Genomic DNA, 22,617 nt, shown 5'->3' on the forward strand with positions numbered 1-22,617 from the left:
ATTCACGTGACATTGCATGCTCCCCCAATGGTATGACGCCAGTCCCTTGTCAATCCTTCTCAGACGCTCCATCTGCCACTGCGGCTGATATATGGATTTGCGTAATCTTGCATCGGAATGTCAATCCAATCCATAGATAGGGACGATATCTTGACAGCAAGCATCGTTTCGATAACAGTCATCCAAGTACCTTGTTCTCACAAATTCTGTTCTTTTCTGTTCTGGTCTGGTCTTACACAACTGTGACACCACGGGCCTTGTTTCGGCGCACGATATGATATGACGATAATAACCCAACACCTTACAACCGCTATGGACGCCGATTCTTGACATACAAAGACTCCTAAAATCGATCAGTCTCGCACGGGTTTGCTAGCATATCAACGCCGGTCGATTCCCTCCACCGTCGACATTCTCCCAAGGTACGCGCGCGGGAGCGAATCGAACAGTCCAAGCTACCTAACACACGCTCTGCCCTGGGAAGTTAACCATCCCATACTGGCCTATCTCTCGCAAGGGGGGAAATATCTCTGTCACTCTGTCTATCATGGACTCTCACGTCCAGCGCCTCGTGGACCAAACTTGGGGTAAATAACACCAGACTTTCCGCCCCCCGAACCTCTCCCCTGACCTACACAAAGTATATTGTCCGCATTCCTGACCACTCCGTTTTTCCAATTCTAGAAAAGTACTCCCAATGTGACCTCTCGCAACGGCTCCTCATCGCCATCTCCGGGATCCCAGGCAGCGGCAAAACCACGCTCGCCACCTGCGTCGCCCACGGTCTAAACACAGCCCACCGACAGTCCCGGCACAGCCAATTCCCCAACAGTCCGGAATCCGACACATCATGTCCTGACATCGCCTTCGTCGTGCCCTTGGACGGCTACCACCTGACGCGCAAGCAACTGTCCGAGATGCCCAACGCCGAAGAAGCCATGTTCCGGCGCGGCGCGGCCTTCACGTTCGACGCACCCTCGTACCTCGAGCTCGTGACGCAGCTCCGCAAACCCATCACGCCGGAGACGCCGACCATCTACGCGCCCAGCTTCGACCACGCGGTCAAAGACCCCGTGCCCAACGACATCGCCATCCCGCCGACCGCACGCATCGTCATGTTCGAAGGCCTGTACACGGCCCTCGACGCCGATGGATGGCGCGACGCCCACGCTCTCATGGACGAGGTGTGGCGAGTCGACACCGACATCGAGACCGCCACGCAGCGTGTGGCCAAGCGCAATTTCGCCGCGGGCATCACCGCCACGTTCGACGAGAGCCTCGAACGCACCAAGGCCAGTGACATGCGCAATGCCCGCGAGATCCTGGACAAGCAATTGCCCGTGCAGGAGGTCATCCCGAGCGTGGACGACGAGACCTGGAGGAGTGAGGAGGTCGTCCGGGTGGAGGGCGAGTTGGAAGACCAGCAGCAGGAGGATGACATGATGCGCCGGAAGATGATGAGGATGGATAGTATCGCGGCTTTGGCTGCTGATGGGGTAGGAATGTAGTACTTGGAACTTTTCAGCTAGCGAGGCGAGGAGGACACCCTTGGCCGTTGGCATTGTCGATGTCACAGATACGAGAGAAAGCATCCTGACAGCGATCCCAATGCAATGCACAGATGAGTCAAAGAGATAAGGCAAACAATGTCAGGAACACGGATGAAAGGCTCTTCACAGAAAATAAGACACGTTAACGACAAAACATTGATTTTAAGCCGACAGATGGATCCAGCCCTAGTCCTGTCCCATACCCTTGTCATAACACATGAAGTAATTTCAGCGCGCATAAATCCTGGGGTTTGATGATAACACATAGATGACTTTTCATCGGTCCCAAAAAGTCCCATACAAGGCGTACTTGCCCTTGTCACACACTCCGACCGATTTTGCTGACACACCAATCTCTCTGATGACGGCCATCATACATTCACACCAGTAGATTGCTAGACTAGCTCGACCGTACAGCTAAGCATTCGAGCTTGGTCGTCGAAACACACAACATAAGACATTGTGGCAGTTGATCAAGCACTTCCTCGAACCACATCTGGAGAAAGACCAACAGCAGCCCACCATTCATCCGGAATTTCTTCCCTTCTCTGCATGCGATCCAGTATGACTCCAAACACTTCCAGCTCCAATCGTCTGTCGTTTCCCCCACCAGGTCGAGACAGGCGGTCAGCAAGGGGCCCGTGACGTCCCATAGGTGAATCCCTTCGCAATCGGCCATGGCTTGCGCGGATCTCTCGCACGTCGTCCGCGGTGATACCAGAAGGCAGATCCAGGTCACAAGAATCATCGCCACCAATCTCTCCGAAACTTGTCGCAGCGGTTTGAGAGGACCGATTGGAGCCAGATCTCGAGTCGGACCGAGAAGAGAGGAACGAAGTCGCGGCACTGGACCGGCCTGGCTCCAGGGTGGTCAACAGATTGGACCAGTTTTCTTCTTCGTGCGTGTCAGAGCTGGGGCTTGGACTTCGCAGGCGATCGCCAAGTCCATCCACTCGCGAGCCCGGCATACCCAAAGGCCGTGGGGAAATGTGATTGACACGTCGTAGAGGTGGATACGTCGCCTCGAGACCTTCCGGTGGAGGTGTGTCCATCATTGCAACTACAGTGTTGATATCCGCCCTATTGGGCCGTCTCCCGTCCGAAAATTCAGGCGGTCCTTGAAATGGACCTCGAGCAGGCGCAAACCCAGGAGTCAACGTGGCGTTCTCGCTATCGTTGTCATCACCGTCGTCGAATCCTGCGCGTACCGACCACGGAGATCCAACAGCCCCTGGACGCCGACCAGCAGACGAACTTTGAACTCGGCTGGGGCGGTGACTGTGGAATCGCGTCCGGCGCGGGTGCTCTGATTCGGATTGAGAAGTGGTGGCGACCTCAAATCTCAACCCCGACTCTCTGGAAGGGCGTGGCAGGTGTTGTGTAAGATTTCCTTCCGAATCGGACAGGAAGACTTCCATACCAGCATCGGTCAGCGCGTCAAGATCCATGTCCCTCCGCGCGTCGGGTTCGGGGTGGATATGGTCCATATTTGACCGCCTTCTCATCAATTCGGCTTGCGTTTGGGCTGCGCGAGCGAGACGATTCTGGCGCATAGCACGGAGGCGGTCCAGGTCCGCATCGATGTCATTGATCTCGCGCTCGGATATAGGCGAGGGAAAACTTGAGGGTCTTTGTTCTGCTTCCTGTGAGGGCTCTCGATGATAGCGTAATCGTTCAAGAAGTTGTCGGGAGGTGGTAATTCGGCCAGGGCGCACGGTAGATTCGCGTCTGATGGTAGAGCGTCGTGTAGCCGCGATCTGATCGAGTTTTGCTGCAGCCTGATCTGCAGCAATTTCTTCGGGCTCGCGGAACATACTACACAAGCCATTGTGTTAGCGGATGTGCAAGGTAGAGGTGAGTCGGTATGGAATAATATTGATGCTGGCAGACCAGGCACGCGCAAGCGCGGAAAAGCTGCGAAGGGGGTGCGGGACTGGAAATTTTGTGGTAGCAAACTTACGGCAAACCCATAGTGTCGCAGCGCGCGCAGCGAAGCGCGTAACAATTCAGCAGCAAAGAGGTGAGCGGAGAGTCGAAAAACAAAGGACGCGACAAACAATGAACAAAGAGTGGAGTTTAGGATGAGACGAAAGAGGTGGGATTGCAGATGGATTGATGGTTGTTTGGGTGATGGAGTTAGTGAGAAGAGAATCACTGGGTCAAAAGTCGAAATTCTGGGGGGAGGCGGAAAAGGGAGCAAGCCTCAAGGTAGGGTGGGCAGGTAGACGGGGACGAGGCAAACGCCGGGCAAGACCAGCCTCACCCTCGAACTCACCCTCACCACCCTTTGGTTGGCGAGAGTATGTACCTACAAGCACCCAACAAGGCAAGCGAGCCGAGCGAGACGCCTGCAAGCCATCACTCGGTAACCACCGTCACCAAGGTACCTTGGCCTTGCACGGCCTCGCTTGGGTACGAGCTACAACTCGCCAGCAAGCCAGCGAGGCCAGGTACCTTAACTTCCAGGTTGCCAACGGGTGGAAATGCTTGGCACCATCATGCACCCAAAAAGACCTGTCGACTTTCTCTGCTAATCACGCCATCCCCTTCGATGCCATCAGTGCCATCAAGGCCATCTAGACATCTATGTTCAATTGCAGAGTTCTACCATGTCAATCAAGTCAACAACATCTGCGATCACGTCTGATGCTGCTCTACCAGATGTCTCCACGACGAGAGGTTGTTCCTGTTGTGGTACACACCTGACACAGGCCGAAGCCCAACAGGCGAGAAATTTTCGTATTCGCATCCTGACTGCTGTCCGCCTAGACAGACACGTATTTATGGTATAACTTGCGCAAAAGTAAACCCTCGTCCAGTCTTCTTCTCATTTACTCCCTTGATGACTCTTCCACTACCTTCATGCAATGGACCAGAAATGGTTTCCACCACCAAACCGCCCTCCGCGTCCAGGGGAGCTTCATGTCATGGCTGCAAATTCAGTTGGCATTGTCACTTTGTTGCTACCTCCGGGTGCTTTTCGCAGTGTTATAGGCGTCCCACCAATCCTGTGGATTGCCTATAACCTCAGACAATATTCCAGCGGCAGGCCAGAGATCGACTATTTGAATGCTGCGAATGTCTTCATTGGAGTGATGAGATACCTCGATTTCTGCGTACTTCATGTTCCCGAAAGGGTCTTCCGTCGCGTAGGAGCCGAAAACAGAGTCGAGACAGAGAAAGACGTCCAGAACATGACCCTGTGGCAAAAATTACGCTGGAACTTCGATCTGTTCATGACATGGAGAGGCATTGGCTGGAATTGGAGAGTCAAAAAGGTGGACGATGTACCAAAGGACATGTCGAGGCGGTATGTCAAATCCCATGTCCAGGGTTTCGTCTGATTAGTACAGTCAATTTGTCGTTCAGCAGATTATCAGAGCAGGATATTGCTTCGCTCTGATGGATGTGCACGATTGGTACTTCCATCGTACGTTCGCTGTAAGCAGCAGCATCTCCCCAGACTTCTTCTCTTTGCCCCTTGGTCGACAAGTCCTGCTCGCCTGGTCGAACGCCTTCAATAGCGGAGCCACCATAGCTTTCGGCTGCAACCTCATGGCAGCGATCGTCGTTGCCTCAGGAGTATCCCGACCTCAATCGTGGCCGCCAATATTTGGTTCTTTGCTTAAAGGCTATACCATGAGAAATATCTGGGGTTACTGCTGGTAGGCGCTGTTATTAGATATGTGCCTGAGCCTCACTTACCAGGTCCATAGGCATCAACTTCACCGGAGATCGTTCGAAACTGCCAACTCGTGCCTCATTCGAATACTCAGGGTCAAGAAGGGCACCGTCGCCTCTCGCCTTCTGCAACTCTATAATGCATTCTTTGTATCTGCAATACTCCATCACATAGGCTCTTTGAACCAACCTTACTCGCCCATGGTATGGTGTCAATTTGCCTTCTTCATGATGCAGCCTGTCGCAATTACCATCGAAGACTTTGCCATATCCTTTGGCAGGAGTATAGGCCTGAAAGAAAATCGTGAGCGCTCGTCAGAAGTCACCAGACTGACCATGAATCATTCTAATGCAAGACAGGAAAAACCAGAGCTTTAGGGTATGCATGGGTAGGCGTTGTGCTCAGTTTCACACTTCGCTATGCGGCTGCGGCTTTCACTGCTGCCGGGGTGGGAGGCGCACGACATCCGGTTGTCGCCAAATTCAGTATCATGGAGCGTGTGTTTGGATAGGATGCTGATAACACGGCGGGGGTACTTGTTGTCTGTGCAGACTTTGACTTGTCTTGGTGGCGCCAATGGCAACCTGCTGTTGGCCACGGTCGGATATGCATCTCCATCAGTATCATTGGAATAGACATCCACTCAAGCATTTTACGATCGGATCAGCGGTCAAGCAAGATGCCTGCAGGGCGGTCACCAGTTGGATTTGTGCCCACGTAGATGACATGGGTTGTCGTGTGCGATGGATTATGTAGTAGTATTTAATGTTGCTCGACGCGTTCGAGGCGTCCAGGAACAAGCCGAAGAAATTGCCCACTAGCCTTTGGGGAAACACCTCAGCCAAGCCACTGTCGTGCCTCCAATGCATTTGTCTTGACCTCGATATTGTTGATTTGTTTGCATGTACAATGTCTATAATGCATCACTGTTCATAAGGCTCGCTCTGTCACGATTGACCATTGTCCAGTAACACCGGTGTCTTACCTGCCGAAGCAGTTGTCCAGCGTCACTCCGCCTCCTTTGATGCAGCAGGACCAGTCGCAGTCCAAACATACCTGCGGTACCTTGCGTTGGTCACGCTACCGACATCCAATCAGCCTCGATCGACAAAGATCACTGCAGATAAGCGAGCATATGATGATCAAGCCTAAGAGCCTGTGGATTTCCTGACTTCCCTCTTCTCATCTCCTAAAATGCCTGCTCGCGCCGCCGACCCTCATGACGATGTACCTACCACGAGACCGGTGGAGGGGTTGGGCCTCAAGGCCAAAACACCCAAACCTACGGGCAGCCCAGCCAAGAAAGAAGAAAGGACTAAAGCACAAGATGTAGCAGAACTGAAAGACTACCAGCTGGGCGATTGCTTGGGCAAAGGCGCATTTGGTTCGGTTTACCGGGCGCTGAACTGGGGGACTGGGGAGACTGTTGCCGTGAAGCAGATCAAGTTGACGGACTTGCCAAAAAGTGAACTCAGAGTCATCATGCTGGAAATTGACCTGCTCAAGAACCTGGATCACCCAAACATCGTCAAATACCATGGATCCGTCAAGACTCCAGACACTCTGAACATTATCCTGGAATACTGCGAGAATGGATCATTACATTCCATCTCCAAGAACTTTGGCCGCTTTCCCGAGAATTTGGTCGCTCTATACATGTCACAGGTGCTCCAAGGTTTGGTCTACTTACACGAGCAAGGTGTTATACATCGAGACATCAAAGGAGCCAATATCCTCACCACCAAGCAGGGACTGGTCAAGCTGGCGGACTTTGGTGTTGCCAGTAGGACTACTGGGTTGCATGAGTCAAGTGTGGTCGGCACTCCATATTGGATGGCGCCTGAAGTCATTGAACTCACCGGAGCAACCACTGCTTCAGATATATGGAGTCTGGGTTGCACAGTGATCGAGCTTTTGGATGGCAAACCACCGTATCATACACTCCAACCGATGCCGGCTTTGTTTCGTATAGTCAACGATGACCATCCTCCTCTCCCACAGGGTGCCTCGCCCGGTGTCCTGGACTTCCTGATGCAGTGTTTCCAAAAGGACCCAAACCTAAGAGTGTCTGCTAAAAAGTTACTGAAACATCCATGGATCGTGAATGCGAGAAGAACGGATTCTGTCAAACCAAAGAACGCCACTGAATACACCCAAGCTGTGAAATATGTGCAAGAGTGGAACGAAGCTCTGAAGGATTCTCCTAACAGCAACTCGATACGAAAGAATTCTAACGCGTCAACGGCCAGTCCGGTACCTGCACCCAAAGATCTCCTTCGTCCTAGCAAGAATCAAGTAAAATCCCCCGTCCCTGTGTTCAACAGAGAGGACAATACCACCCGGTTCCGCTCATTGGAGGACGATGACAACTGGGATAATGACTTTGCAACTGCCATATCTCCAAGCACCTTCAAGCTGCCTCATCTGCGGCCTCATGACAACTTTGGTGGCATGCTGTCATCCGACAAATTGAAAGCTTTTGCTACGGTGGACAACGGAGCTGGTAAAGAAAATGACGCCTTCTTCGAAGACAAAGACTCGACCCTGAAGGCTTCCTCGTTAGCAGGCAGCGAGGGCTACAAGACTGTCCGACCGATTATGCATAAGAAGCCAGAAATGGGCCACGCTCGCCACAAATCTGAAGTGCCTAAACCAAGAAGCAAGCCTATAACGACTCCCCGTAAAGCTTCCTTACCATCTGCGCGCCAAGCTACCAATCTGTCGAGGAGTAAACCTCCAATACCCAAGCCCACCGCAGATGAGCCTCCAACACGACGTTACCGAGAAAACTCAGTCGAGGACTTTTCGGACCTTATCAATGGAAATGAGTTGGCGCTGGATACCAAGCTTGGGATGATGCGCTTGCACAATGAAGCCCCATCCAAGATCCTAGAGTCTCCGAGCGTGACGGACTTAATGCAGAGTATGAGGCCGCCGAAACCGGGAGGAAGTCTCAGGAGGCCTTCCGCACCTCGAAACAAAATCTCAATGCGAAGGACGAGGTCGTCTATTGAAATCCAGCGATTTGCCGAGAACGAAGAAGACGAAGATTTCTCGGACGTCTTCGCACACACGGGCTCAGTCTTCGAGAAGCCCGATAGCGAGGACGGTTCAGAGCTCATGCTGAACTCCAAGATCTCCAACCTATCTTGGCTGCCGGATGCAGAAGACGAAGACGACCCCTTTGCACAGCTAGAAGAGGGACTGCCTGAAGTCGACCTGGAATCCAACATAGCTCGAGATAAGCATGCCCGGTTGAGAACAGAAGTGGAAGCCCTAGTGGGCCAGCTCAAGGTAATGCAGGACGATGACGCTTTGCTGCAGATTTCTGAAGACCTCATGAATTTCTTCGACTTGTTTTCGGAAACGAAAAGCGTGATTGTCAGTGCACACGGTGTGCTTCCTATCCTGGAGATTCTCGAGGACTGTATGCGTCTTGATGTCGTTCTCAACCTGCTGAAAATTGTGAATGCGCTTATCTTCAATGACGAGGATGTTCAAGAGAATTTGTGCTTCGTGGGCGGCATTCCGAAGATCAACAAATTCGCTTCGAAGAAGTTTCCTAGAGAAATTCGTCTCGAAGCTGCAGCCTTTGTGCGACAGATGTACCAGACCTCGACTCTGATTCTCCAGATGTTTGTCAGTGCTGGTGGTTTGACAGTCCTGGTTGACTTTCTGGAAGACGATTATGATGACGACCGCGAACTGGTTCTTATTGGAGTCAACGGTATCTGGAGCGTCTTTGAGCTGCAAGGATCAACTCCAAGAAACGACTTTTGCAGAATCCTTTCCCGCAATTCAGTGCTGGAACCTTTGTCACTAGTTCTCAACAGAGTATTGATGGAACCTTCCGAATCCGGGGATCAAAAAGAACTGGCAGCATTATGCGAAGGCCGGATCGCCAGCATCTTCTTCGTCTTCTCGCAGGCCGAGAACTACGTTAAAGAGCTTGTCGCGGAACGGACAGTCTTGCATCGCGTCCTCAAGAACCTCAAACGAATGTCACCATCACACCAGGTCACCATGCTCAAGTTCATCAAGAACTTATCAATGCTGTCGACAACTTTGGACGCACTCCATAATTCGAACGCCATCGACGTTCTAGCCGAACTTCTTTCCAACAGCATGAACAAGCCGCATTTTAGAGAGATGTCGAACCAGATTTTAAACACGATTTACAATCTCTGCCGATTGTCGAAACGACGGCAAGAAGATGCGGCCTTGGTCGGCATTATCCCAATACTCATCAAGATTGTCAAGCAGGAAAAGACTCCTGTCAAGGAGTTTGCCTTGCCAATCTTGTGCGACATGGCTCATTCTACCCGAGCGGCTCGACGAGAGCTTTGGCAGAACAAAGGCCTGGCGTTCTATGTCTCGTTACTATCTGACCCATATTGGCAGGTCACTGCGCTTGATGCCATATTCACATGGCTTCAGGAAGAGACTGCTAGAGTTGAAGATCATCTCTTGGAGAATCAGAACTTCACGTCCGCCATTATTGCTGCATTGACCAGCAGCAAATCGACCTCTTTCGAGAATCTGCTTGAACCTCTGCAGAAGCTCCTACGTTTGTCTCCACCTCTTGCTGCATCTATGGCGAGAAGTCCGGAATTGTTTGAAACACTGGGACAGAAACTGACGCACAACAAGCCTGCTATCCGGCTCAATCTGCTTCGAATCATCGGCAGTATCTGCGACTCGGCCGAAGGAGGTTGCTTCCTCCTGGACCAGTATAGCCTGTACGATGTCATTCGAGAACTATCCTATTCAGACTCTGCAGTCCTGGTCCGCAGTATGGCCGGCGACCTCATCCGCTCTTACGAAGAGAATGATAATGTCAGCATCAAGAGTGGGCAAGGCGCCTCTGCAGCTGCCACAGCCGGACGACGAAAACATCCCGGCTTCCAGCGACGAACTAGCTCCACGACTCCGCCTCACTTGCTTGAACGGCAGATGAGCATGCCCACGTCTCCACAGCTAGGCCGCTCCGAGCGCGCAAGCATGAACATGTACGAGCCGCCCGTGGCACAGACACCCAGACGCCAGCGCAATGGCGTGTATGTCAATGGAACAAACGTGATGCGTCCTGCCAGCCGTGACGGTTCGTCGTATGTGCGCGAGAACTCTCCGGCATTTGCGATGCCGAGCCTCACTCGCGCAAACACCGCCAGCGCCGTGTCGGAGATGAATATCAATAAGAGCCGCCTGCCTCGGCAGTCCACGGTGGGCACTGGAATGAGCACTGGGCAGCATCGTCTCTCAAGACAGAGCACGCGAGAGAGTATGATCGGTTCGGCGAGAGCATCAGCGTCGACTTCGAGCTCTGTCGAGAAGGAGACGACTGTGCGCTCACAGCAGAGTAACAGTAGTGAGGGGAACACGCCGGTTACGTTGACGCCCGTTGCCGAGGCACGGATGCGGAGGGAGGCGAGGCACGCGCATACCAGCAGTATGAGCAGTGCTAGTAATGGGATACGGTCAGGGACGAGACAAGGACCGGGCCAGGGTCAGTCGCAGCCGCAGGTCGAAGTCACTGTCAACAGGAGGACAACGGCCAGACGGCAGGCAACTGGTGATGATCGTTGGGGTTAGGGCTCGCATTGAGGACATGTATTATAAGGGTGTGGATGATCTGCTTTCTGTTTCTGTTCCTCGAGTTGGGGTTTCTCGCCCCGAAGAATGGGTCTTTGATGGCTTACCTTGTGCAAAGCTTCCACTGAGACTGGCGGACCATTCGTCGAGGACGTGTGAGCTAAAGTCAGACGAACGCCTTGGTCGACGAAAACATATCGTGAGTTTGTACCTATGATAGTGTAGACCACGCGAAGAAAAGGACTTGACGTCTAGTAACTTGGTCTAAAGCTGCAGCATTGAATTCATGACGCTGCGGGAAAGATCACGTATACGAAGTACAGAGTATTGTACTGTGGTAAAGTCGTGGCCGGGAAATCCACCCCCGGTTCAGGTTCACTAGCACCGACGTCTGTTTGCGATATCCCATAGGGAATGCACTTGGACTCGCGCCCGTGTCGTACATGGTGTTTGCGAAACCAGCAATCCAACACGGTGTACAGATTGCAATCCATCTGCGCAGGAGAGTCCCGCCCGTGCAGGGGTGGTGGACGACGCTAGCTAGGCAAGGCTGCCACCTCCCCTTTGCTCGACCTGAGCCTTCCAGTAGACCACTTGGGTTTCATCATTCGGCGCCGTTATGCTGTAGTGAGCATTCGTAAATGGGTTTTGTGCACAAGCATAACCCACTCCGGCCATCGCGATGCGCACTAGGTCGGGATGGTCGGGATGGTCGGGTTAGAGTCTCTGATCGTCTCAAAAGGACGCGAGTACAATCCAATCAGCTCGGTTTGGATAGTCCCGGTCCAGGGCCGACTCCGCACAGTGGCCCGCATAATGCTGTTGTGTTAGTACGTCATAAGAAGGGCAAACCGTCTCGCGGTGGATGTGAGAAGCGCTCGCCCCTCCAAGTGGTACACACACACACACACACACACACACACACACACACACACACACACACACACACACACACACACACACACACAGCACTCCGTTCCATCTGTTCTGTTCGCTTTTGCGCCCGTCGAGCTATCCTAGCCTGGTAGTCCCTACTGGTGGTTACGTCAGTGCTGCCATACTGAGAGCGCGCATCTACTGTGACAGCACGGAGTACTCCATATACAATACCGTGGATATCATGTCTTCCGACCGTCGGCGACTGGATTCCGTGGCGTCCATGTACGATGCTCGAAGCGAGCGGTACGACGACAACGACGTGCACGTTCGACAGGCGTGCGACTATCTGAGCTGGGCCGACCTCAAGCCCGGCGAGAACGTGCTGGACCTCGCGTGCGGCACCGGTCTCGTGGCGCTGGGGGCGAAGAACCTCGTCGGTCCGTCGGGGCGGGTCGTCGGCGTCGATATCAGCGAGGGCATGCTCGGTGTGGCTCGGCGCAAGGCGGCGACCATGGGCTTTCTCGAAGAAGACTCGGTGTTGTTTGTGAAGCACGACATCTCGGACCTGACTGGTCTGCTGGAAACAGTCGCTATTCCGGCCCAGGGACCTCAGGGACCGCCCTCACAAGGAGGACGATCATTAGACGCACACGCACACGCTCACGCCCGGTTCGACGTGATCACATGCGCAGCCGCTTTGATTTTGCTAGAGGACCCCGTCGCCGCGGTGCGAAATTGGCGAGAAACCGTCCTTGCACCCGTGGGCGGCAGAGTCGTCACGGACGTGCAGACCAAGGACGCGAATATCGTTATGAATGTCTTTGCGGACATTGCGCGCGACCTGCGCGAGTTAGATCACGACCAGAACAAGGTCAATGTCTCCATACTATGGGACGCAAAGCGCTGGCAGTCGAAAGATGCGCTCGCCGAGGTCATGCGACAGGCCGGGTTGACGGTTGAAAGGGTCTTTGAGACGGAGCCGTACGCTAGGCAGACTTACAAATGTGAACAGGCGGGTGAGCTTTTCGACAAGGCCGTGGACAAGGAGATGTTCAGGAGTTTCGGGGCAGAGGACATCCGGGATACGGCGAGAGACTTGTTCATTCGGAGGTTTCAGGATCTCGCTGCGGGTTCTACTGGGAGTACAGGGTCGGTCGAGGAGGAGACGAGGTTCTGGGTGATTGTGGCATCGACGCCGTGAAATGATTAACGGCTTATCACTTACCCTCCGAGGGGTTTTACATAGTAGACCATGAATCAGGATCACCGGCATGGCGTTTCCTAGTACTCCTGCTGCACCGAGATGTTCTGACCGTTGTACATAGTACGTACGTTATTGGGAGAGCGCTGGGCGCCGCTAGACACGCAGAGCCGTCTCGTCTCGTATGGGAACGGTCCCAGGATACGATGACATAGCTAGGAGCTGGGCACTCAGTACAGTAATTGTACGGAGAAGTGGAGCATCTCGTTCTGAAGATGATGCTGTCTTCACGTCCTTGCCCTGGGGGCGCGCACAATACAATCAAACAACTCGGCCACTTACAAATAGTATGCACCGTAGTAAATGCGGCGATGAAGACCCATACCCATGTCTGGTCTAGGACCATTCCACATTGACTTAACCCATCCAACATCGTATTCATCAGGCACTATCAGGATACTCTGGACCGGAAAGAAGAGAGAGCTCGTTAGCGAACACTCCATCGCCGACTAACACAGCCACCCACAGCCTAACGCCGTCTAGAAGGCAATGGTGAAACAGGGCCTGCTGCATAGTACATCCCCGCGTCTTGGCGGGTGGACAGTGCCATCAAAATGATCAAGTCTTCTCTTTCCATTTGGCGTCGACATTAGGCGTGGCGGACGACCGGGTTGTGGTTCCCTTGCAGGATTGAGGGCATCCATTTCACGAACACAAGAGGTCGGCCTGTTCGAGCTTGGACACGGGAACACTGGTTTCAGGAACACGGGATGCACCCCTTGCGCGTGCCTGAATACGAGAACATAAAAACAGGGAAGTACAATAAAAGGCGAGAATAGGAAAGGGTGCGTGGCCAAGCCATGAGAAGTACTGGATATTGGAAATCGTGATTTGCTGCTTGATACTGGTACACAAGATTGCGTCAAATCTGAGGCTTCATACTGTCGAAGTCATACAGTCCAGGGCCAACTCTAGCTCGTGTCTCGCAGGAACCCAGAGTTCTTATGGTGTTCATCCTCGGCGTCAACTTTCGTGATGTCGACGGTGACGAGAATGCCTTTCGTGCTTTCATTCTCGTCGTCAGCAGAAGCCGGGGGTGATTTGTCGCCCCTTCCGGAGAATGCACGCACGCTGTAAGACTTGTCACCGCCATCAGCACCTACGCCTCCCAGCTCAATGTCTCGGTCGTTGGGGATTCGTCTCGGTTTGGATCGATCTGTCTGGTAGCCAGAGGAAGCCAACCGGTAACTGTCGCCGGCTTGCTGATAGCTATTCTGCGGCGTGGACCGGCGGAGCAACGTGTAAAGAGTAGGCGCCTGGGCGACGAGTGTGGCAAAGAGTGTCTCTATCGAGCCCCAGAACGTCCGCGTCGATTGTACCCGGGCATTAGGGATGCCTTGGATAATGCGAACAAGGCTGACGGCAATGAGGAAAAAGCCGATGCTAAATAGCGAACACAACTGCACTTTCCTGAAGCGGCGAGAGTAGTCAGTGGAGGATCCAAGAGCATGGGTTATATACTGACTTCTGCCACCGAGTTTTGACTGCAAAGAGCACCGGAAACGGCATGATGACCAGCATGGTGTCCGTGACCAGGTTCCCGACCTCTGCGCAGCTGTCAGTGTGCCATAGACTCAGTCCTCCTTGAGTTATCGTACCGTATGTAATAAGCCAGACGTTTCCCTTGACACTGAATTGTGGGATTAGCAACCACATCCCCTTGACGTGGCAGAGTGCTCATGTGCGCTTACCAGGCACCCGGATCCGGGTATATCTGCCAGTATAGATGGAACGGTCTGCACTCTAATGCCACCGACAGCTGGCCAGCGACATAGGTTGCACCAAACACAGCCCAGTACGAGTATCTGATGGCACCTTCTCGGGTTGTTTTGGCAACAAGACGGAGACACAAGTCTAAAACAACCATTTTGAGGCACCACAACCTGTACAGACTTTGTCAGTGACGTTCCACAACGTTTTATCGGGTGGAATTACAATGTATTGACTGTGAACCTGTTGACCACGTTTAGCTTGCTGTCGATTATGATCCTATTTCGGAGTCCCTCAGGCAAGCGACCTGGAGGCCGTTGATCATCCTTGATTGCTATATCGGCGGTCATTGTCAGCAAGGGCTCTTCATTTTAAAAGGCACGCATGGGGAATCTGCATTACTGGTGGTGGTTCCGTGCAGGAGAATGAGATGATTCAGCGTCACACGAAGACTAATGGCAAAGAGTGCGCCCATTGTCCAATAGTCTCCGGCTGTGAATGCCTGTTTCCTGCATTTGCGAAGTACAAGGCGAGACACACAGAGGCCCATGGCCAGGCCATGGCATATCCATAGCACGGTTGGGTCAGTCGAGGACATTGTTGCAGCTACCTTGAGCGAGGGACTCGAAGGCAAACATGGGGAACCCTCCAGATTTAAGCAGAATATAACGCATCGGAATTGCACAAGAACAAGTCAGATGAGCGGCCTGGAGTAGACTGTTGCAAGCCATAACCCTCCCGGATGAACTCGCCTAAGTCATAACTTCGCTCGTCTGGTGTGATCATGGAACGACCTGAAGAGTGGAAATTAAGCGAGCGTATTCTTTCGCGACACGAAGAGCGACTTGCTTGGAGGCTAGCGTATGCGAGTCTGTTTCGTCGTCCATGGCCAGGAAACTTAGCCTTGCGCCGTCGCCCCTGGACAGCCTCTGGTGACCCTGGATAGACGCAAGGCTTGCCACCATGCGTTATCTGGGATGAACAGCCTATCTTTTCTCAGAAAGAAGGCATGCATTCAAGCAGGGGACAGGAAAATAGCTCTTGGGAGGTCGACACATTCCCTTCGAATAACAAGGCTAAGCGACTCAGGCTAAGCGGTCAAGACTGGGCTGAAGTTCTTTCTGGGAAAGGGTTGGTTGGTGGCGGTAGCAACTACAAGAGTAGTGAGCAAGCTACGGGGAAATTGCCTAGCTTCCCCGGGCTATTTCAATTCTCTTACTCATGTCTAGACGTGAGCATCGAACGGTAGACTGGTCTGGCCTCAATCTTGGGCTCGCACGGCTCGTTAGCTCACAATGGAGCAGTAGTGAGTATCAATCCAGCGGTTCCTTGTTCTGGCATTGTGTATGGCTGCTAGTAAGGAGTATCGAAGAGATTGAAAATAAGGGAGGACTTGGATGATGGTGTCTTGTCGTGCTCGTGTTCCCGCCGATGGGCGTTAGGGCAGTTGGGTGCAGAGAGCGATTGGCTTTTCCTCACCCGTAACTGTCTGTGAAGAATGCGAGGCACGATGCTCAAACTTGGAATGCGAAGAAGGCGATCACTATCAAACAAGACAATTGATTAAGAGCGATGGTGGATGGGCACAGATGGGGAAAGTCAGTCCAGTGCGGCGGCACCATCATTCCAAAAAAGGGTGATGACAGTCGCCGCTTTCACTCACCTTGGCACAAAAAGTTGGAGACGCAGACGATCAGTCCATGTACAAGTAAATCTTTCCAGGAATCGAAACTGTTGATGGTAGATTGTTAGCCTTGCGGTCAATTCCTAGAAAGAGACGTTTCGAAGCTCCTCTTTCCCTACCAAGTTCGCTCGCAAACACACAGTCCTATCTCGTTCTGTCCCAGGCCGCAGGCCTTAAGCGCAGGCAAGATGCAGGCGCCTGTGGTGGTCATGAGTGAGCAATGCCAGCATGTTTCCGGAGAACTTCTGGTTAACAATTTCTAGATACGGGGAGTGGAGAGAGGCAAGTCGGAAGAAAAGCGCAAATATCCAACATCACTGCTGCGAAGACGTGAGCGACCAGGTCCCGAGACCAGAAATCGATTGGACTGACTGTTCCAGGGTTGCGGATATCATAAGATCATGTCTTGGTCCCAAAGCGATGTTGAAGATGCTCCTCGACCCTATGGGCGGCATTGTCCTGACGAACGACGGCCACGCCATTTTGCGAGAAATCGAGGTTGCGCACCCTGCAGCCAAAAGTATGATTGAATTGAGCAGAACACAAGATGAAGAGGTCGGAGACGGAACAACGACCGTGATCATATTAGGTACGCCAAATATGACCTCTACTGGAGGCTTGTACTGACAACGTCGCAGCCGGTGAAATACTCGCACAAGCCCTGCCCCAACTCGAACGAAACATTCACCCTGTCGTGATCATTCAGGCCTTCAAGAGGGCCCTCGCAGATGCCCTGGCAATTGTAGAAGAGATTTCCATGCCGGTGGACACATCCAACGACAAATCCATGATCTCCCTCATCGAATCCTCCATCGGAACAAAAACCATTTCCAGACATTCCGAACTTATGTGCTCATTAGCGTTGAAAGCGGTCCGAACGGTATCACAAGACCAGTCCTTTTTCTCAAGTGGCGCTCCGACGAACGGCGCTGGCAAACCCCAAACATCTACGAATTCCACAAAACCTCAAGAGATTGACATCAAGCGTTATGCTCGTGTTGAGAAAATTCCGGGCGGAGAAATTGAAGACTCGCGAGTACTAGATGGTGTCATGCTGAACAAGGATATCACACACGCTTCGATGAGACGTCGGATAGAGAATCCCAGAATTGTCCTTTTGGATTGTCCGCTCGAGTACAAGAAAGGCGAATCGCAAACCAACATTGAAATCACGGACGAAGACTCGTGGAACAAGATTCTCCAGATTGAAGAAGAGCAGATCAAAAAGATGTGTGAGGCTATCCTGGCCGTCAAGCCCGATCTGGTGATAACCGAGAAGGGCGTGTCAGATCTCGCGCAGCACTACTTCGTCAAGGCCGGGGTCACAGCGCTCAGAAGAGTACGGAAGACAGACAACAACCGGATTGCTCGTGCGACTGGTGCAACAATCGTCAATCGGGTGGATGATTTGCAAGAATCCGACGTTGGCACGGAATGTGGTCTTTTTGAGATTGAAAAGATTGGCGACGAATACTTCACCTTCTTGACGAAATGCAAAAACCCGAAAGCTTGCACCATTCTCCTCCGCGGACCATCAAAAGACATTCTTAACGAGATCGAACGGAATCTACAAGACGCCATGTCAGTCGCCCGAAATGTCATGTTCCATCCGCGACTTTCTCCTGGCGGTGGTGCTACTGAGATGGCCGTTTCGGTACGACTGGCACAGAAGTCCAAGTCTGTCGAAGGCGTCATGCAGTGGCCTTACAGAGCAGTTGCCGAGGCGATGGAAGTCATCCCACGGACGCTGATTCAGAATGCTGGCGCCAGCCCTATCCGCATATTGACCCAGCTGCGTGCCAAGCAGGCGGAAGGAAAGTCAACGTTTGGCATTGACGGCGACACCGGCAATGTGGTCGATATGAAGGACTATGGCGTATGGGAACCGCAGGCCGTCAAGACGCAGAGTATCAAGACCGCAGTCGAAAGTGCATGCTTGCTCCTCCGCGTGGACGATATCTGCGGCGCAAAGAGTGCGAAGCAAGTTGGTGGGAGTGGATTATCAGGCGGTGCTGGAGGTGAAGAATGATACGACCAGCCTTGATCGATGTAATATTACATTGATGTGTGTCATGAAACTAGAAGACCATGTATACCCAGACAGTGAAAAGCATGAGATTCAAATCGGCAAGCTTCTTTCGGTCCATATGGCTCTCTTATCCTCGTTGACCTGTGCATGAGAGTTTACTGCTATGTTAGCGCCAACACCTGGCCGGTGTGCGAAATCAGGCGTCTATCTCCCTCAGTTGTCAACGTGCTCATGTCGAGCACGGCCTCTCGTAGCGTACACCATCCAAGCCTTGCATCGCTTGCAACCACTCCACCCAAGCTTGAATAGATGTTGCATCGACGTTGGACATATCTATTGGCGCGGCCCCGGAATGGGAAAGTCAAGAAAAATCTAGATCAGACAGGTAGAGCCCACTATTCCTCCTCACTGACCTCGCTCTCATCATCCTGGGCGCCCATCCCGATCCCCAATCCGACACCGTGCCCCGCCTGCTCATCTTCCTCCTCCAGCGCAGCCTCCAGCGCGGCTTCGAGAAGATCTGCGTCGTCATCATCGTCGTCGTCGTCCTTGTTCTTCACCACCGGGGCTGGCGGTGTCGGCGCCGACGCCGCAGTCTGCCTCTGCGCGTCCTCGTTATCGTCCATCATAGATACATCCCCACCGGCCCTGACACCCAGCCTCTTGTCTCGTGGACTGCCGAGCTCGAATTCCTCGACGTCCCCGTCCTCGTCGTCGGAGTTGGTGGACGCGGCTTCGATGTCCTTCATCGTCACGTCCCGGTCTCGGTCTCGGTCCCGGTCCCGGCGAATCCTGTCGTTCTCGGTGGCTGCGGCGGCGCGAGATAGCGGTCTAGAGGAGGGTCGGTTGTGGTTTGCACTGAGACCGCCGACAGGCGTGCCCGTGTGGCTGCGGAACATCTCCGGATCGACACGTGTGCGCCTGGCACGGTCTTCGGGCGGAGGGCTGCCCATGTCGATTTGCAGGTCGCCGTCGTCGTCATTGATGATGATGTGAGGCGAGCTGCCGATGTTGGCGGATATTGTCCGCGCATGATGGCCCCTGCGGGCTGGTGGATGTGTGGATTTGCTTGTCGTCGGCTTGGTCGAGGTGCTAGAAGGTCTGGAGACGATCCGAGATACGTCGATTGTACTAGCTGCTTCGTCGTCGTCTTCATCATCGGAGTCGGTGATGCGAGGTTTACTAAGTGGTTGCGCTGAAGATGAGGAGGGTTTTGTGGTGTCTCGTTTTGGCCCGGTCTTGGAAGGACCGGACGAGCCGCGGGCGCGTGGGGGATCAGGGCTTTTCCCGCCCTTTGTTGGTGGTTTCGAGGTAGGTCGGAACTGTGGTGTCGTGGCCTTGAAACGGCTTGAGCCTGGGACGGGCGTGGATATGCCGCTTAATGGAGTCATTGCGCCTGGGATTGGTGTTCGATTTCCTGGCTGTGCGGACTTCTCCATGTTTTCGCGTGCTTCGGCTAGAAAGTGCCGGAAGTCGTAGGGGTTGGAAGGGTCTGGTGTTTCGTTATCCGCCGAAGGGGAGGTGCCTCCATCAGAGTCTGCTTGTGCAGAAAGTCGAGAAGGACGATAAGTCGTGGGTAATCGTGGGAGGTCACGGGCATCTCTTGAGGACTGTCCTGGGCCGGATTTGAGGTTCATGTCGAGGGACGAAGAAATCGATTCCAGGACGAATGCCGATTTGGATTTGTCGAATATGAGAGCCAATGAGCTAGGTTTCTCATCGCCCTTGCCAGATTCTTGTGATTCGAGTGTCCCGTCATATTGGTATTCTCCATCATCTGAGTCTTCGCCTTGAACGACGAGTTGATATTTGTCGCCGGATTTTGCAAGTTTGCTGTCGCGCGACTTGAACCCAGATTTTGGCTGCCAGTTGTAACGAATGTTCACAAAGCCATTCGAGCTTTCACGGCCTTTCAGGCTGTCGCCGAGAATAATGGGGTATTCTCCAGGTCGTCTTGGGTCGACCAGTCCTGGTTTGACCGGGTGGAGGGCTGGAGAAGCCATGACTGCTCAAGATTGTCTTCCTCAAATGGAAGCTTGCGGGTGAAGAAGTCAGAAGGACCAACAGCCCCGAGTCTTTTAGGCCTTGTTTGCCTAGGCAGCTTGCCAGGGTTACGATTTGCGCTGGAGCAAACGTCCCAGTCAGCTTCTTTTGGGAGGAGCTTACCAAACAGCCCCGGACCTTCTAGGATAACGAGCTACCAGCAACAGTGGGTCATGGACAAGTAAAGAAGAAAAGGAGATGACAATTAGTAGAAGTGATAGAAACCTGGGTGTTTGCAAGATGGTGAAGATGAAGCAAGTTGTGGTCCAGACTCTCGAAACTCCGCTTCGGCCGATGATCCGGCGGTCCTTTAGATAGAGTTTGCCCTAGCCAATCTCGGACTAGATCTCCCGCTACATCGCGAGACCTTCCTTCTTCATCACTACGTAAGTAGTATTTGCGCCAGTCATCCCGGTCACCTACTAGTCACTCCCAGTGTCCTCTGGCAAAGCTCCCAGTCTTGGAAGCTCTTGATGAAACGAATCACGGTCACCGTTGGGGCTTTCTATCACGATGCCTATTCCCAGCGCACCACAGCAGTCTTCTCCAAGGCCCCGCAGTCTCTTCCGAGTATGAGGTTGTATTTCTGGGCCTAACATCCTCATCCGGGTTCAAGTCACAATGAATCGTCGCCAGATTGAATGCAATATCCTTATCAACTACTTTCAACCGAGTGATAACATCCTGGTAAGCTAAGAGCAAGATACAAAATTGAGGCAGAAGCAGACCTTCGGACGAGCATCGACGAGGTACGCCAATTGTCCTCAATCTACAGACTACATATAATTATGCTGCCTGGAGATCTGGCGTTCCTTTCCGGTATAGCCGCTAGACAGATGCGATGTATATCGAGCATATTTGCGCTTTGACTATAACCTTAGCATGCAGGGCAACTGGCAGGTCGCGCAAAAGGTTCCCGGGCACCTAGGTGCCGGGGCTGTGAACAACACGGTCGAATTACCACGTCGAAGGGCAACAATAAGACCCAATGGGACACGGACCTGTACCATAGATGGAATCCGACGATCCCGCTACCTGCAGCTTGCAGATATCCAGGTGTGTCTGCGAAACCGCCCAGTGGAGGTACGTCTGCGATTGGACAAGGCTCGATCGAACGTAGATCGTGGCCGCGATTGCTTGTGCCCTTCTGCTCCAGATTGGGATACCGCTCTCGCCGTTCAATACGCGATACGAGCCGCATAGTTGCAGTTTGCCTATGGCAGGTGTCGGATGGGCGTTTGGATGCGGCGTGTTGCCGCGGTAGAATGGGGATAGACTCCCCAGTCTCAGGTCCTTCCCCTGAGTGCCAAGCACGGGTGTCAGAGACTCGACAGGTGGACAGCTTACTAGTTCAACGTGCACGATCATGACAAGAAATAAGATCAAGCACAAACCCTCCATCTAGAACGCGCACAGGACCATGTGCGTTGTTGGCCAATTTGGTGGCTCAACGAAATCCCGCGTCAGATCAGCACTACGAATACTCTCTGGATGTTCGGGCACTGATAATCATCAATGCTTCCGCGTGAAATGAAGCGGGATGATGAGCATTGATGCTGCCACGACGGAAACCTTGATTTTTCCAGAACCAAGCAACAGTCTTACATATCCTCCAGAGTCAAATCGAAATGAGCATCAACCTGGCCCATGGACGTGGTTCTGAAAAGCGTCGAGCAAAGTTAGCGGCTCTTCGTTTAAGAAATGCTTAGGCGCTCTAAGCCTTTCTCGCCTTCCAGGATACCCGCAATTTAGGCTGTGAAGCGCCATACTTAAAAGCTTGGGTGAGCTTGAGCCTCCCTAGCCTGGCTTGACCCATACTTAGGTATTCTATTGTCGCTGCTGGGCCGCCTTGGCGGCCTGACGCTACGGAACGACAAGAACGTCTAGTAGATTTTCCCGGGCAGATTGTTGCCTCCTTCTCTTCCGACGCTTTCCTCCACTGCTGTACGACAAGAAACGCCTCAATTGAACATGTTGATGTGCACAGCATCATGAGTAGAGCCGTGAGGGTCGTGGAACTCATGAACTTGCCTTTTGGCCTGAACAAGTCCCTCTTGGTACTATTTCCAGCTGCCATTCTACCGAACATCCGACTTTCTTACCGGAGACCGACCAGCGTCAGCGGCTTAGGTGGGTGCAAAGGCGCAATGATGAGAGTCAGTATGTGGCGTGCCTTCGGTGACAATT

At 52.9% G+C, this 22,617-nt stretch overlaps 8 protein-coding genes across 8 annotated transcripts; 5 read left to right on the forward strand and 3 right to left on the reverse strand.

Moving 5' to 3' along the window:
• Window positions 1-90: 90 nt before the first annotated feature.
• On the forward strand, window positions 91-1,697 carry PV05_08556 (uncharacterized protein). The gene is made up of 2 exons (XM_013458079.1): window positions 91-587; window positions 685-1,697. The coding sequence occupies exons 1-2, from the start codon at window positions 548-550 to the stop codon at window positions 1,506-1,508; spliced, it is 864 nt and encodes a 287-aa protein (XP_013313533.1). The 5' UTR covers window positions 91-547; the 3' UTR covers window positions 1,509-1,697.
• Window positions 1,693-3,780, reverse strand: PV05_08557 (uncharacterized protein). The gene is made up of 2 exons (XM_013458080.1): window positions 3,511-3,780; window positions 1,693-3,365 (listed from the first exon to the last, which is right to left on the reverse strand). Exons 1-2 carry the CDS (start codon window positions 3,519-3,521, stop codon window positions 2,024-2,026), a joined length of 1,353 nt encoding a protein of 450 aa, XP_013313534.1. The 5' UTR covers window positions 3,522-3,780; the 3' UTR covers window positions 1,693-2,023.
• Window positions 3,781-4,363: 583 nt separating this feature from the next.
• PV05_08558 (uncharacterized protein) lies at window positions 4,364-5,880 on the forward strand. Its single transcript, XM_013458081.1, has 4 exons — window positions 4,364-4,860; window positions 4,904-5,215; window positions 5,267-5,535; window positions 5,592-5,880. Exons 1-4 carry the CDS (start codon window positions 4,418-4,420, stop codon window positions 5,741-5,743), a joined length of 1,176 nt encoding a protein of 391 aa, XP_013313535.1. The 5' UTR covers window positions 4,364-4,417; the 3' UTR covers window positions 5,744-5,880.
• Window positions 5,881-6,073: 193 nt separating this feature from the next.
• On the forward strand, window positions 6,074-11,068 carry PV05_08559 (uncharacterized protein). The gene has a single exon (XM_013458082.1). The coding sequence runs from the start codon at window positions 6,427-6,429 to the stop codon at window positions 10,822-10,824; it is 4,398 nt and encodes a 1,465-aa protein (XP_013313536.1). The 5' UTR covers window positions 6,074-6,426; the 3' UTR covers window positions 10,825-11,068.
• Window positions 11,069-11,778: 710 nt separating this feature from the next.
• PV05_08560 (uncharacterized protein) lies at window positions 11,779-12,904 on the forward strand (the record flags this gene model as incomplete). Its single annotated transcript, XM_013458083.1, has 1 exon — window positions 11,779-12,904. Exon 1 carries the CDS (start codon window positions 11,945-11,947, stop codon window positions 12,902-12,904), a length of 960 nt encoding a protein of 319 aa, XP_013313537.1. The 5' UTR covers window positions 11,779-11,944.
• Window positions 12,905-13,875: 971 nt separating this feature from the next.
• Window positions 13,876-15,272, reverse strand: PV05_08561 (uncharacterized protein; the record flags this gene model as incomplete). The annotated part of the gene is made up of 6 exons (XM_013458084.1): window positions 13,876-14,374; window positions 14,430-14,511; window positions 14,563-14,594; window positions 14,656-14,847; window positions 14,900-15,008; window positions 15,077-15,272. The coding sequence occupies 6 exons, from the start codon at window positions 15,270-15,272 to the stop codon at window positions 13,876-13,878; spliced, it is 1,110 nt and encodes a 369-aa protein (XP_013313538.1).
• Window positions 15,273-16,393: 1,121 nt separating this feature from the next.
• On the forward strand, window positions 16,394-18,489 carry PV05_08562 (T-complex protein 1 subunit gamma). Its single transcript, XM_013458085.1, has 4 exons — window positions 16,394-16,571; window positions 16,622-16,688; window positions 16,739-16,947; window positions 16,997-18,489. The coding sequence occupies exons 1-4, from the start codon at window positions 16,547-16,549 to the stop codon at window positions 18,385-18,387; spliced, it is 1,692 nt and encodes a 563-aa protein (XP_013313539.1). The 5' UTR covers window positions 16,394-16,546; the 3' UTR covers window positions 18,388-18,489.
• PV05_08563 (uncharacterized protein) lies at window positions 18,454-20,650 on the reverse strand. Its single transcript, XM_013458086.1, has one exon. It carries the CDS (start codon window positions 20,388-20,390, stop codon window positions 18,783-18,785), a length of 1,608 nt encoding a protein of 535 aa, XP_013313540.1. The 5' UTR covers window positions 20,391-20,650; the 3' UTR covers window positions 18,454-18,782.
• Window positions 20,651-22,617: the final 1,967 nt, after the last annotated feature.

This window comes from Exophiala xenobiotica, assembly GCF_000835505.1.
Source record: "Exophiala xenobiotica strain CBS 118157 unplaced genomic scaffold supercont1.5, whole genome shotgun sequence".
Taxonomy (NCBI): Eukaryota; Fungi; Ascomycota; class Eurotiomycetes; order Chaetothyriales; family Herpotrichiellaceae; genus Exophiala; species Exophiala xenobiotica.